The 15,578-nt window shown below is 51.6% G+C and overlaps 1 protein-coding gene across 3 annotated transcripts in view; it reads right to left on the bottom strand.

Moving 5' to 3' along the window:
- Positions 1–4,665: 4,665 nt before the first annotated feature.
- The window catches only part of LOC101823506 (galactoside 2-alpha-L-fucosyltransferase Sec1), a 32,448-nt gene continuing 21,535 nt past the window's right edge, over positions 4,666–15,578 (bottom strand). For all 3 annotated transcript variants that reach the window (XM_040736019.1, XM_040736020.1, XM_013124283.3), the window contains exon 5: positions 4,666–13,001. In XM_040736019.1, coding sequence (XP_040591953.1) covers positions 11,977–13,001 — 1,025 coding nt within the window. In that variant the 3' untranslated portion in view covers positions 4,666–11,976. The remainder of the gene's footprint in view (positions 13,002–15,578) is intronic.

The raw sequence follows: 15,578 nt of genomic DNA on the forward strand, positions 1-15,578 counted from the left end.
AGCTCCATGAGGCTGGGTGTCCCAGCTGCTCTGCTGGGATCTTGAAGAAGGGATGAATGGGCTGAGGAGAAGAGGACAAGCAGGTGAAGAACGCTCTTCCTTCCCCCATTGTCCTCACATAGGCTTCCAACATAAAGTGTGGCCCAGATTAAAGGGGAGCCATCCAGACTCAAGGTCTGGATTAAAGGCACGGTGTCTTCCTGCCTCAAGATCTGGATCACAGTGTGTCCTCCATTTCTGGATTGTAGTTCATTCCAGATATAGACAAGTTGACAACCAGGAATAGCCATCACAGCCATCCTACATCAACCTCTAAGTAAGAAAACGCACTCCAGGCTTTCCCGTGGGATAATCTGGTGGGACATTTTCTCAAGTGAGGTTTCATCTTCCCATATGACTCTGAACTTATACCAGGTTGAGAAAAACACTTAACAGCATAGACAGCAATTGAAGAAGATACTGAGTATCTGCCTCTGGCCGCCACAGTGCCTGTGCACACACACAGGAACATGCACCCAACACATACACAATAATAATAAAATAAAAATAAGGGGAAGGACAGCAGACGTGCCTCCTGTGGCAGAGCACCTGCCTAGGGTCTGCCAGTGAGGAGTTTGGGGCGTGACCCAGGCTAAAGTGCCTGCCTAGCATGCCAGGCTGGGTTCAGTCCGCCATATCGAAAACAAACAAATAAAACTCAAACATGAAAAGTCCCCATCAAAGCGACCTTTCTTCTCTGATTGCTTACTTTGGGACAACAGAAGGATGGAGTTGCTGTGAGTGGGTATCATGACATCTGGCAAACCCAGAATGTGGGACAGTTGAAATACAAAAGGCCATTTTTCCTAACCTATTCAGGCCATGGAGGAATAAAAAACAACATGTGCTTAGCAGGCGTGCAAAGCTGATCCTGGGTTCAGAGGTCAGCAGGCTTCTCTCCCTGCTCCCCTGATATACCCACTGTGCAACAGCCACGCGGAAATCCAGGTGCCGTAGCTTGCATCTGCAATGCCAGCTAGCAGGTGAATTTGAGGCCTGCCTCAAGAAGGAGGAGGAGGAGGAGGAGGAGGAGGAGGAGGAAGAGGAGGAGAGGAAGAAGAAGAAAGAAAGAAGGAAGGAAAAAAGCAAAGCACCCAATCACCCAATGAAGAGCCCTCTCCCAGTGGTTGAAAAAAATTACTAAGCTGTCCCATCCTTAGACATGAACAGTTGCACTTAAAGATAGACATCCTCCCCGGTGGTCCTCAAGTACTTGGAAATATTTCCCAGACCTCAGTCCTCAAGGACTTGGGCACATTCCTCAGACCTCAAGGTTCCAGGCCGGTCACAAAGTTCAGCCAGGGCACAGACGTTGCCTGAGACAGTTAACGAGCCAGTCAGCCAGACAGCCACAAGCGTGCGTGATTCATGAAGGTCTGGCACCAACTTCCAAACTCCCCTTGTACCCCCACCACCCCGTTTGCGGTTTCAGGCTTTAAAATCTCGTAATTTCTGCTCGGAGTTCACTCCTTCCCAAGGCTGCTGAACCCCAGCGCACTGGCTTAATAAAAATCCTCTTGTGTTTTGCAACGAACCCCGGCTCCCTGGTGGTCCTGAGAGGGTCCTGAGAGAAAGACTGCAGGGTCTTTCACCAACTGCAAATTGACAGGGTTTGGAACGCTTCTGCACTGTGTGGGGTGGGCATTGCACCTCCACTCACCAGGATGCTTTGTTAGTGTTATGAAAACAAAGATGGCCCACTGTCTCCCATGAGACAGCACCCCGGTGTAGAGCTGTTGTCCCAACCCCCTTATTCTGTTTTCAAACCAGGGCTGCGCTGGTAAACACCAGAAGAGCTCTTTATAGAGAACCTGTCCGCACGCTCTCTCTGCGTGGTCCATTTGAAACTACCACATGGAATTTGGGAATGTGAGAAAAATGCTGTACAGAACATTGTCTAAAGATCCTGGGGTGTTGGTGGCGCATTCCTTTAATCCCCCAGCACTTGGAAGGTAGAGGCAGGTGGACATTTGTGTGTGTGTGTGTGTTTTTTTTAAAGTTTTTTTTTTTTTTTTTTTTTTGGTTTTTACGAGACAGGGTTTCTCTGTATTGTTTCGGAGGCTATCGGTCCAGCCCGGCCTCGAACTCACAGAGATCCGCCTGCCTCTGCCTCCCGAGTGCTGGGATTAAAGGTGTGCGCCACCACCGCCCGGCTTAAAGATTTATTTATTTATTACATATACAGTGTTCTGCCTACATGCCAGAAGAGGACACCAGATTGAATTGTAGATGGTTGTGAGCCACCATGTGGTTGCTGGGAACTGAACTCAGGACCCCTGGAAGAGCAGTCAGTGCTCTTAACCTCTGAGCCATCCCTCCAGCCCCCCTTTGTGTGTTTGTGGCCAGCCTGGTTCCAGGATAACCAGGTTCCAGGATAACCAGACCTACACAGAGGAACCCTGTCTCAAAAGACCTGGAAAAAAGAAAGAGTCTGCGAATAGGGCCATCAACAACCTGGAGTTGCCATGGGGCATGAGAGTCAACCACCAGGGTGGGCAGCATGGGAAACCACCCAAAATGTCCTTGGTTTGGGATATGATAATGTATTCATCTATAAATGAGCTTTCAGGGAGTCCTCCTGCCTCAGTCTCCCAAGTGTGGGATCACAGATAGTGCTACGTAGCATTTTATTCAGATCTTGGTTGTGCTTAGACTCAGCCATCACGATGCAGATGCCAAGTGCCCCTGCTGAGCTCTGTGTGTAGGCCCCAGATACAGGCTCAACTCAAGCAGAGAAAATGGGGGACAGCTCTGCCACTGACCTGCCCACAGTTACCACAGTCCTCAACTGTACTTCGTGAGTGCTCCTCTGTTTACTCAGCAGCATTTACTATGTGCAGGGTGTCACGGAAGCAGGGGCAAGAGACCTCTGACTTAGGACATACAAGCAGTGCTCGGCCTGTTGAAGAGCAGGGAAGGCAGAAGGCGAGGAGTGGGCTTGACAGTTCTGTTTCATAGGTTGCAACACAATAGCAACTCCATCAGTATGCATTGAATAACAAGTGTGGGTGATACTGAGGCTCTGTACAAGACCATTTGATACTTTGTAATGCAAAGGTGTGGAACTGACCTGTGTTACTGTGTGATGAATGTTGGAAACCATGCTGACACAAAAAGATGCTAATAGGCTTTCTGCACCCCTACCCCCACCTCTCCCACCCCAAGCCCCCATGTTTCTCTGGAGATGCAGTAGGCCAGATCAAACCGAATTTAAAAAGTATCACAGCAGGTTTATTTTAGCAAAGCAATTGCCCAGGTGAGAAGCCACGCCCACAAATGAAAGCAGGGAGATTTTACAGGTTGTGATTAAGGGGTGATGATGTGTCTGTCACAAGCTGGGTTTGTGCCCAAGTATAGTCAAAAGCTGGGCACCTTGGGGCGGGGAGGGGGGACTTGGGCAGCTGAGCAACTTCGGGGGAAGAAGCTGGAATAGCTGCCAACCATGCAGCTAGGGGTTTTCTGGCGACTTTTCTGTGTCTGGAGACTCTCTGAGTTGGTGGGGTTTGGAGAAGAAACAGGAAAGGGGCTTTCTAGATCATGTAGGGGGAGCTGGAGGTTCCAAATGAACAGATGCTACTGTCTAGTTCTGCTGAAACCAAAGGTCAAGCCATGTCAACCCACAGAAACACGCTGAGGGGAGGAGTGCCCGGGAGGGATGACCAGTAGGAACCGGCTTTCTTTGGGAAGTGTGACAGGGAAAGGCTCTAGTATCCAAAAATGATGGTTGACTAATATGAATTATTAAAATGGTTGTATTTAGCATTTTAAGATAGTGAATTTTTGCCAGGCGGTGGTGGAGCACGCCTTTAATCCCAGCACTCAGATGGCAGAGGCAGATGGATCTCTGTGGATTCAAAGCCAGCCTGGTCTACAGAGAGAATTCCAGGATAGCCAGAGCTATACACAGAAACACTGTCCTCTAAAACAAACAAAAGCAACCAAGTAATTACTTTTAAAATAATCTCAAGAAAAAATGGCAAGATGGAGGTATAATTTTGTGCAGATTTCTTAATTAAGTATCTATGTGTGGCTGGTATATGAAGATGCCTGCACAGGCCAGAAGAGGGCGTTGGAGTTCCTGGAGCTGAAGTTATCGATGGTTCTAAGGTACCCTGAGTGATTGCTGCAGACCAAACCAGGGTCTTCAGGAAGAACAGCAAGCTCTCTTAGTCGCTAAACCACCTCTCTGGCTCCTGCCTGTGTCTTTTTACCGCTTGACCTGTCTTGGATGCCATACACTGTTCCTACCAGGCCCTCTCTATCTTCTCCGCATCAGGCATCTCCGTGGCTCCTGTGACCCCCCAGGAGTCTTTCCTGCCTAGCTTTGATTCCATGAGGCTGACCCTGGCATGTTCCTGCTGAAAATTCTGTTCCCAATTCTGGCTCCTCCCTTCCACACTCTGGCTCCTGGGGACCTGTTGGAGTCCCAGCAGCAGTCTGGAAGACCCAAAACTGTGCAGCCTGGAAACCTTGGCTTAATTTCCTTTAGAAAATGTATGCTCCCCACTCATTCACCCCAGATCCCAGTGAACTACACATTGCCTCCTCCCTGTCCAGGCATCAAGGCAGGAAAGTATTTTGCCCAGATTGTAGAGCCCCCCCAAAAACCAACAAGGAGATCAAATCCCATTTGTGAAAGCAAAGAACCTTTATTCGAGCTTGAGCCTGGACCGTCCATCTGCCTGGCACACAGTTGAGAATGGAGAACCCAGGCTGGGTGGGGCAGGGTTTTTATAATAGTAGAGGTTGGGTGAGGGTTGATATTTGTCTAGGGATGTCTTGGTGAAAGGGGATGGATGTGCTGGGCTAAGGGATATCAGGAGATCCTAGCTACAATGGTTGGAACGTTGAGAATTTCCTTTGGTACTTTCCCCTTGGATAGTCCATTCCTGTGTGGTGCCTGGGTGGTCTCAGTTTATGGTCTTTTCCTGGAGTCAGGTGTTGCTTTAGGGTAAACTGAAAACTCAGCTGAGCCTTGGCATGGCAGCAGCATAGCAAAGTGGCAGGTATGTAACAAGTTGCCCTGAAACCAGAGGCAACCCTGCCCTGATCAACTGAAACTAACCAATCCCTGAGCAGGAAAACCAACCAATCCCTGAGCAGGAAAACCAACCAATCCCTGAGCAGGAAAACCAACCAGTCCGTGAACAGGAAATCTTCTCCCTGGGAACACTCCACCCCTAAGAAGCCCTATATAAGCCCCTCTACCTGCTCAGTTGCTGGATGTCCTATTCCACCCTAGCAGAGGCAACCACTCTCTTGGATTCCTCCTTCCCTAATAAATCTCTTTCTTAAAAGAGTTTTTGCCAGGCTGGGTGGTGGTGGTGCATGCCTTTAATCCCAGCACTTGGGAGGCAGAGGCAGGTGGATCTCTGTGAGTTCGAGACCAGCCTGGTCTACAAGAGCTAGTTCCAGAACAGTCTCCAAAGCTACAGGGAAACCCTGTCTAGAACGAAAAAAATTTGGTGAAGATCATTTGCCAGCATGAAGCAGAAGAACCTTTGCTGAGACATTCCCTTAGCCCCCCACTCCCCCCATCCTGCCCCACTTTTCAAAGGAGCCAGAGGAGATTGCTATACCACTGTAGGGGTTTGCGCTTTAACAGAGTGAAGTAGAAGAAGTAGCATCTAGGGCGGGAGGTGAGCAGAACAGAAGAAAGGGTTAGCTCTGCTAGGAAGTTCCCTTAGGAGAACCCAGCAGAGCTCAGCTGTAATAGCTCTCTCTAGGAGAGCAGCAGGATTGCTACAGTCTGCAGGGAGGCCATCCCCCACCGCACCCCAGCTTCAGGTATGGCCTGACCTCCTGACAAGCCAGGATACCTTTCCCTCCAGAGCTGTCCTAATGCAGCTCCAGCGTCCAGAATTGTCCCTCTGCAGCTCCAGGTATAGCCCGACTTCCGACAAGTCAGGATGTCTTTCCTTGCAGCTGCTCTTCCAGAGGAACCTGGTTCAATTCCTAGCAACCACATGGCAGATATCTGCCTGTAACTTCCGTTTCAGGGGATCTTACACCTTCACACGGACAAAACATGGATGCACATAAAATAAAAGTAAATTATTTTTAAAAAATAAAATAAAAATGAAAGTAAAGGGTGCTGGAGGATTATGATCCGCAAAGTTGAAATGCTGGAATTCTGTCAAGCAGCCATGGTCACCATGTGGTCCAGGCCACATAGTGACTGGAAGACAGAACCAATCAACTCAGCCCACTGAAATCACACAAAATGCCATTGCCTGGCACCATCCTTAGTGGACAGAGAAGGAAACTGAGTCTCAGAGAAAGGTATCAATTGCCTAAAGTCAGTAAACAGCAGAGGTGGGGTTCAAATTCTGAACCCTCTCTGTATTTTCTGACTGTTGCGGATCTTAGACATGTTTTCTTCTCTTGAAGCGTCTCACTTCTTTTTTATGTTGTGTGTAGGGGGGGGATGGGGAGCGTGTACATCATATGGTGTATGAGAGGAGGTCAGAGGACAGCTTGGGGGACGAGGCTCTCTCCTGTTGCCGTAAGGACCCGGGGAAGTAAGCACAGGTTATCAAACACCTTTTCCCGCGGACTGAGCCACGTCATCAGCCCAGGCGACACTTTTTAGTCCTTGAGCTCTTGGGAATTCTCCCACTTCTGCTGAGATTGCAGGCATGATCCACCAGGTATGATTTTCTGAGCGGTGTGCAAGCAACTCTCTACAACTACCTTGTCTTGTTAAACCTGTGTGCCCATGAAACAACTCCTTCCCTATCTATTCTCGGCCCCTGGCGCCCACATAACTTTCTATCTCTATGACTCTCTACTGGACATGTCATTTGATTTTTGTCTCTTTGCCTGGGTCATTTTCATGCTCCTGGGCGCAGTCATTTCTCTAGAAGCACACGGCTAATAAGGGCGCAGTCGGACATAACAGCTGGAATGCAGAGCCTTGCACTGCATGGTGTCACTCAGGAGCATGTGCATTACAGGGGTCAAACCCCACAAGCTCTGCTTTTCTGTAAGAATGAAGCGGACGAAGAGGGCTGTTCAACCTCGAGCCTGCTCTGATTGAGCTCAACACTCAGAATGAGCTAGCAGGCAGGCCCCGCCCGGACGGGGCTCAGCTCAGATGCAGCGACAGCTAGACAGCATCTTTTTTCTTCTTCCTTTTTTAGTTTTTTCAGACAGGTTTCTCTGTGTAGTCTTGGCTGTCCTGGCACTCTCTCCATAGACCACGCTGACCTTGAACTCACAAAGCTCCACCTGCCTCTCCCTCCCAAATCCTGGTGTTTTAAGGGCGGGCGCCACCACCGCTCAGCAATTTCTTTCAGAAAGCTCACATCCTGACCTCCATGAGCCCAAAAGCTGAGATCAATTACACATAAGCAAAAGTTCTTGGGTCCTTCTTGGCAGAACCTGCCCAGCTTCCTGGTACAGCTAGGGTCACACCCTGCCTGACTCACTCAATATTCCCTTCATATCATTTATATCACATACTAACGGGAAGGCAGGCCTCAGCCAAGGTCAACAGGAAGTTAACCTTTGGTGTGTGTGTGTGTGTGTTGCTGAGGATGGAAGCCAAGGCCTCTGAGAGCTAAGCACATGGTGGACACTCCATGCAGCATGTCAGCCAGGGCACAAAAGGCTCTTACTCAGTGTGCATATCATTCATTTGGTGCGTGCTCAGCATGTTTTTCTTCGGGGCCTGCGTGACAGGTTGGGGTAAGGTGAGCTGGACACTCAGGGGTGCAGAACACGATTGACTCTTAGGAGTGGGTGTCTGCCATAGGCAGTCTTTTTTTTTTTTTGTTTTTTGTTTTTTGTTTTTCGAGACACGGTTTCTCTGTGGCTTTGGAGGCTGTCCTGGAACTCACAGAGATCCACCTGCCTCTGCCTCCCGAGTGCTGGGATTAAAGGCGTGCGCCACCAACGCCCGGCTGCCATATGCAGTCTTTACTCTCCAAGTCTCTGTGGTCAGTGGTTCTGATGGGTCAAGGGTCACTTCATCATAACCAGTGGCACTACTTTCAGGTAAGGATGTCGTCACAGGCGTTTGAGGAGTGGACACCAGGCTGGGTCACCTTTAGCTTAGGCAGCGCCCGCCGGCTCAGTGGTTTCCTTCCTCTCCCCTGCTGAGGGACTGGGCTGTCTTCGACCCATTTAAGAGCTGGGTAAATATTTGCTGGATGAATGTGGCATTTATTGTCATTGGCAGATTACCAGCCCCTGCTTGGGCTTTTGTGAAGTAAAAGCTGTTTGTATCTTTGTTCAAGCCAGGCCAAGCAAACACAGAGCTGGGCAGGGTGCCTTCATCACAGGGCTCCCGTTGCCATCAAATTACCTCCTAGGAGAGTCTCCATCTGTCCCCACCAGGCCTGATGTGGGGGCCAGAGCAGGGAACAGGGATCGGTCCCAGCCAGGGGCTGTGGTGGCTGAGGCTTTGTTCTCCAGGCTAGTGTGCTGTAAATGTCCTGTGTCCACACCCTTTGTACTGGCAAGTTAGTGAGGGTAATGTGAACCAGGGATTTAAATTACCGCCCCAATTTCCTTCCCCTTCCTCTCTGGCTCCTCCTTCATTTCTCTGTCTTTTTTTTTTTTTTTCTATTTTGAGACAGTCTCACTATGAGGAACATGAGGTGATTTCCTCAGTATAGCTAGCTCATGGGAACAGCCGTACTGTCCCTGGCAAGGTAAATGCTACAAGTTCTCTCTCTCCAGCTCTGAACTAGACCCCATCAACTCAGCCCAACAGGAAGCCACGGGCTGTGGCTACAGAGAAAACTAGGGAGGTGGTTTGGGGGTGAAGAGCTGGAGCATGGGGATCACAGGTGAGTGGGAGAGGGGACTGTGCTTCCCCGAGGGCCCCTGCACCCTGCTGGAGGCTCTCACAGAAGTCTCTGGGAACGGGGAGTTGTAGTTCTGAGGGCAGGGGGTTAGCAATCTGAGTCAGGGAAGGCAGGCCCCAAGGTTCCGAGGAGCCAGCATTATACACTGACTGTCGTCTCCACAGAAGTTTCTGTCTTAAATCCTCTTCCCAGACACACACAAAATGTGTAGATGCAATTAAAAGTGAAGTCAGAGCAGTGCGAGCGCTGGTGTCACGTGTCCTTCTGGCCCTGCGTGACTGCAGTCTCTACAAGATGAAATGTGGAGACCAGGTGGGTTGGGTTTGGCTGCAATCTTGGCACTCAGAAGGTTGAGGCAGGAGGTTTACCTTGAGTTCAAGACTAGCCTGTGCCACAGCTGGGCGTGGTGGCGCACAGCTTTAATCCCAGTGCTTGGTAGGCAGAGGCAGGTGGATTGCTGCATTCAAGGCCTGCCTGGTCTACAGGGCAAGTTCCAGGACAGCCAAAGATACACAGAGAAACCCTGTCTTGAAATACGCCCCTCCTCCCCTCAAAAGAGGAGGGGATATAGACAGACACAGATGAACATGGCCGCATATGGCTGGGACACCGACCCTCTGTCACCAGCACAGGAAGCAGCCTGGTCTCACCTTCACCTCAGCCCTCCAGGGCATTCTGCTGGTCGGGTGTGCTACGGCCACACTGAGACCCTGGTCCACTGATGTGCCACTTGCAGATGGCCCAGCCTGTGGGGCTTCTGGTGCACACCCCCACCCCCACCCCTGCAGCCAGCTCATCCACAAGCCCTCCCTCCATCAGATGTTCTGCTGGACACCATGTGGCTGGAGAAAACGCACAGAGCAGACCCCTGAGGCCAGGCATGTAAGACGTCAATTCTTAGGTCTTTCTGGGGGACCAAGCCACCATTTTTCCCTAGCGGTGGGCATCAGCCTTGGCATTGGCAGCGGTGTTGAGTACCCTGGAGCGGTCCATGCAGGCCCAGTCCCCATTCCCTGCCGGGAGCCCTCTATGCCCACAGAGTGGGATGCAAATGTGTCCCACCCAACACACAAAGGCTGAGACGGGAGGGGTCAGCCAGGGCTTCATTGGTAGACCTGTATCACAAAGAAAATGTGTACTAAGGGGCTGAGAGATGGCTCAGAAGTTAAGAGCTCTGATCGCTCTTCTGGAGGGCCTGTGTTCAATTCCAAGCACCTATATGGCAGCTCACAATCATCTACACTGCAGTTCCAGGGGATTCAATGCCCTCTTCTGGCCTCCATGGGCACCAGACACGTACAGGATACAGACATCCGTGTAGGAAGGACACTTATACATACTGGCAGCTCACCCAGCTGTCCATGCTATGGCTTGACTGTCCTGAGGGCACAGGCTGGATGCTGATTATAAATCAGTTATGGGTTTGGGCTGGGGTGGGGTGGTGGCTTTACAAGAGTCTGAGGCTACAACTCTTTTTTTGCACTACACCTAGTGTCCCAGTATGAGGCAGATATTGGTGCCACATTCTGAGATCTGGTGACAGCAACAGAAAGCAGACCATGATGACCCAGCAGTTCCAGCAGGGCTTCAGTGAGCAGCCTCAGCCCCTGGCCCGGGTCAGGCTTTCTGGATAGCTGTGCTCTGGAGTGTTGGCTGCATGCACCATCCTGGGCCTGCTGACCATGGTGTACCTTTACGATTGCCTCTCCACCGCTGGAGGAGGCTGTCTGATGTTTTTCTGCCAGTGTAGTGGCTGCGTGTGAAAATACTGATATTTGAATTATCATCCATGACCCCACAGCCCTGTAGTCAGCGCCCTGCAGACCACTCAGAGCATAGCCTGGAAGGAAATATAGATTTAAAACTATTGTTTAATTTTTTCAAGACACAGTTTCTCTGTGTAACAGTTCTGGCTGTCCTAGAACTTATTTAATAGACCAGGCTGTCCTCGAACTCACTGAGATCCTCCTGCCTCTGCCTCCCGATTGCTGCGATTAAAAGCGTGTGCCACCAGCGCCCGGCTGTCTCTATGGTTCTATTTACCAGCAAAGACCTGGAGGGCAGATGTGGAGGTGAACCCTGCTAGATCCGAGGCCAAGCAGCAGCCAGCTGACCCTTCTTAGATACGGCCCTCTGCTTGTCCTAACCAAAGGCAACAGAGACTCTGGCCCCACCTCTTCCTTCTTGTGCGCCTCTCTATCCATGTTCCCGGCTCCTCTGGACTCTATGGCTAATTCCAGTCAACTAGTTGCTGACTCTGCCCCCTGAGCTAAGGTTGATCTTATTTAATTAATGCAAATTCAAACTTGAGGTTCACAATGTGATCAAATATCCCACAACAGGTGCCCACCACCCTGGCACTTTCGTCAGACCTATCCCTTCAGCTTCCCTTCCCTTCTCTGATAAGGCCACTATCCCAAAGCCCAAGCTCCCAGCTGCCAGAAATGCATGTCCCCATAACAGCAGGACAGGGGCTGTGCTATCACCAAACACCGCCCAGGACCCTGCCTACCAGTTGGTGATGCAGGAAGGGAAACAAGGCTGTCTCTGCTGACTCCTCTCATGTCACCTGACAAAGCTCGAGGCTTTCTGGGAGAGAGAAAAACTGTCCGCACCGGGTTTGCCGGGCATTTTCTCCACTGATGCAGGAAGGCCAGTTCCTGGGTGGCGCCACCCTGGGCAGGAGGTCCTGGGTCATATAAGGCACTCCTGCATGGCCTCTGTGTCAGCTCCTGCCTCAGGGTCCTTCGTTTGAGCTCCTGCTCTGACCCCTCAGGGATGGGGAGCACAGGCTGATACAGGCACCTTCCTCCCCAAGCTGTTCCCTGTCATGGTGCTTTATCACAGCCATGGGAACCCTGGCTAAGACGCTGCCCTCCACGTGAAAGCCTGGACACGGCAGGAGGCTGTGGTGGCCAACTCCCTCTGGAGATAGAGGACTCGAGTCACCTGTGCGTGCTGCTGCTGAGAACCCAGACTGTGCTCACATTTTCAGGGTGACATCACTGCCCTGAGATCACTCAGCTGCAACATGTAAGGCTGTCCTGGAACTGCATGGGGATGGGGTCCCGAGTATGTGCACAGCAGCAAGTCTCCAGTGCCTCTGGGGGCAGACTGAAGGTGGCTAGAGGTTCCTGCGTTGGGCCTGGCCCAGGTCAGCAGCAATGCCTACCCAATTGGGCAGGTAGGTTGCTCGCGGCTTGAAAATCATGTTGAAGGGGGAGCTGGGCTGAGTGAAGTTAGCCAGGTAAACAGTGTCCCCGCCTGTGAGGTAGGCAGCCCAAATCCCAAAGGTGCCCACGGTGATGACAGTGTGGTTACACTGCAAGAGCAGTGACATGTCCCTGGCAGGTGACCCTTGAAGGCCATTGCCAGCGAACACCACATCCCCTCGGGAGGCATTGATGTTCTCCTTGCACCAGGCCATCCCATTGCTTGTGACCACAAAGACTGGAGAGGGATAGCGCGCCCGGAACCTGTCCAGCGCCTGTTCCAAGTAGCCCCGGTCAGCCACCACGCCCTTCCACACATTGGGCATGATATGCACATAGTCCCCCCGGCGCACATGGACGCCCACAAACGTACCCGGCTGCCGCCCGTTCACCCGCAGGCCACGCAGGAAGGCCTGGGCCTCCTCACGCACGTGGTCGTGCAGGGTGAACTCCTGCAGGATCTCAGGGCGCAGGTGGTGGTAGAAGGTCCAGGAGCACGGGTACCCCGTGAGGCGCACATAGCGTCCCGGGATGTGGCGGTACCGCTCCTCCATCCAGTCGTTGAGGTGATAGTTCTGCCACGGGATCTTGCTGGCGGTGTCGCTGTGCAGCACCGGGAGGCTGATCCTGAAGATGGGCGCCAGGGCGCTGTGCATGGATGCGGGGATGAAAGCGGGCCTTCCGTTCATCCTGGCCAGTGCGAACAGCGTGGCATACTCGCCCATCTGGTTCCCCAGGCGGCCAATGGAATTGATGGTGAACATGCCCTCCTGGGGCAAGTTTCTTGGGGCTAAGACCACAATGGCTGAAGAGGCCCAGGGTGCAGGCACCAGAGCCAGGCGCCGGTGGCAGTAGAAAATGGTGGACAAAACAAATATCACAAAAAAGAGATAGAAGGTGGAGAGGGGTGGACAAGTGGCCTTGAGTCCCTGCAGAGCTGTAAGAGAAGACAGGGTTAGGGATGGTTAGGGGTCAGAGTCTGGACACCATGGAAGAGCGCAGCCACTCAAAGAGTTTCTGTCTGGCTCTGAGACCACAGTGATGGGGTTTACCATGTCGCTGACTCTTTTTGTCACCTGACTAGATAGAACCACTGAAAACAGCTGGCTAACCATATCTTACCTGATTGCAGCCATTTCTATGGTCCTAAAAGCACCCTCAGGGGGTAAATGAAAATTAAATGTGATACAGTAGTTTTTCCTTATTTGAAGTTTGACCTTCTAGAGTTTCAATTCCTTAACAGGGTCAAGTGTGGTTTGGAAATACTAGATTGAGCATTCCAGAAATAAATAATCTGTATTTTAAGTTTTAAGCTGAGGATGGCGGCATCTTTTAACACCCCACCCTAGCCCACCTTCACCTCTGGTGGGTCATCCTTGGTCCAGCATATCCACCTGAAGTGCTACATGCTTTAGTCACTTGACTGATATTCCGCCCACTGTCAGAACTACAGTGGTCAGGCAGGCAAGGTGACTCAGCCAGTCAGTAGAAACAGGCAGGCCTGATGTCCTGAGTTCAAAGCTTCAATGCCATAAAGTGGCAGGGGGGGATCAGCTCTTGAGAGCTGAGTGTCCTCTGAAGAGCACTGCAGTTCAGGTAATCCTCAGTTCACAGCATAGTGGCCCCAAAGGGCAGGGACAGCGAGCGACCTTGGAGATGGGATATGCCAGAGAGGCACTATAAAAGGTTCCTTAAGCAGGGCGTTGGTGGCGCACGCCTTTAATCCCAGCACTTGGGAGGCAGAGGCAGGCTGATCTCTGTGAGTTCAAGGCCAGCCTGGTCTACAGAGCAAGTTCCAAGACAGACTCCAAAACAATACAGAGAAACCCTGTCTCGACCCCCCCAAAAAAGGTTAAGGGGAAAAACTAAAGGTGCCACAGGGTGTGCCGAGCACAGGGAGATCACCCCCTTATGCACCTTTTACCCCAGCATGGCTATGGTTCCTCTGCTTGAGTTTCTTACTGAGCCTGATCTACAGGCTCTCTGGAATTTACGGGAATGAAGGAGTGTATGGGGCTGTGCACTGTCTGTGGTGTCAGATGGCCACTGGGCTCCTGGACTATACCCACACCACTGATGGCTGTATTTCTGATATCCTCCCATCGTGCCCAGCCCCATGAAGGTCGTGGTCCCACTGTGTGCCAGCTGCTGGTGGGTCAGGAGAGCATGGAAGGATGAAAGAGAACTCTGCATTAGCGTAGCACCAAGGCCAGGAGCAGGGCTGTGGTTGGGCAGGTCAGGTCTGTTAGATGCGGCTTGGCTTGCTGTGGATTTGGGCTCACTGCTCAGCTTAACCTCTTCTGTAAGAAGAGACTGTCCACAGTACCATGAGCCCTGTCTTCTCCCTGTCTGTGTTACAATAGGTTCAAGCTGCCTGGAGTCCCTGATGCCCTGGACCTCGGTAGCCTGTACCTGCCAGAACCAGTGACAGGTGAAGCAAGCAGCTGCTTCTGGGCAGGGCTCAAGGGATGGGCAGTGCCCACTTCCTGCTTCTGAAACACTTTACAATCCTCACGAGGCTATATCATTTTGGCCTTTATAGGTAGGTCTGTGATAAGCCTATTTTCTGGTAATCATTTCACTGAAAAAATTTGCATACCTCGGAATCCACCCACAGCCGTGTTCACTGTGGCTTTTAGAGTGCTCAGAGCTGGCTGAACGCCTGCTTCCCCACACTGGGGTTGGCTCATCTCCCTCCACCTTATGCAGCCCAGCCCATTGTCTCTGACTTGCTAAGTCTCGGGTCAGCCTGTGGACAGTATCGGGCCTGCTTCCTACCCACGGTGTAGCTGTGGCCCCATCTGTGGGTAGGAAAGCCATGTTTGCCCGGTCAACACACTAGCACGCGTGGGCCATTTCATTCCCTGCTTGGGATGGACAATGCTGTCATGACTCCCCAGTGTCCATGTGGATACTCTTTTGTTCCCTTGGGCACCTGTCTGGGGTGGCACTGCCGGGTCAAAGGTGGTCCTGTGTGGTCACTGATCTCAGGAACCACAGCAATGTGTCAAGGGCTATATTTCTCTATCTTGTTCTCTGCTGTTGCTGCTGAGGGACTGTAGGGGCAGGGGACAGTGCAGTAGGGCCTCACCACAGAGACCATGTGTTTTAACCTGTAAGTTTTGCCTTGGTACCACTGGGCTTTTCTGGGCTCATCTCTGTTGGTTAGTTTGTTTTTGTCAGATGGAGAAGCAGAGTTATCTGGGCGTCTCCTTGATCGAGAAAAGGCCTCTATCCGATGGCCTGTAGGGAAGCTTATGGTGTATTCTACTATTAACGATTATGAGAGGCCCCACCCCTGTGGGCAGGCCCCCCCCCCAGCTGGTGATCTTGGACTGTAGAAGAAGGCAGGCAGAGCAAACCACAGAGAGCAAGCCAGGGAGCAGCATTCTCCACAGTCTCTGCTTCAGTTCCTGCCTCCAGGCTCCTGTCTTGAGTGTCTGCTGACTCCCCTTCACGATGGACTATGAACTTTAAAGGAAACAAACCCTTTCTTCCCCAAGTGTGGTCATGG

This window comes from Mesocricetus auratus, unplaced genomic scaffold, assembly GCF_017639785.1.
Source record: "Mesocricetus auratus isolate SY011 unplaced genomic scaffold, BCM_Maur_2.0 Super-Scaffold_100054, whole genome shotgun sequence".
Taxonomy (NCBI): Eukaryota; Metazoa; Chordata; class Mammalia; order Rodentia; family Cricetidae; genus Mesocricetus; species Mesocricetus auratus.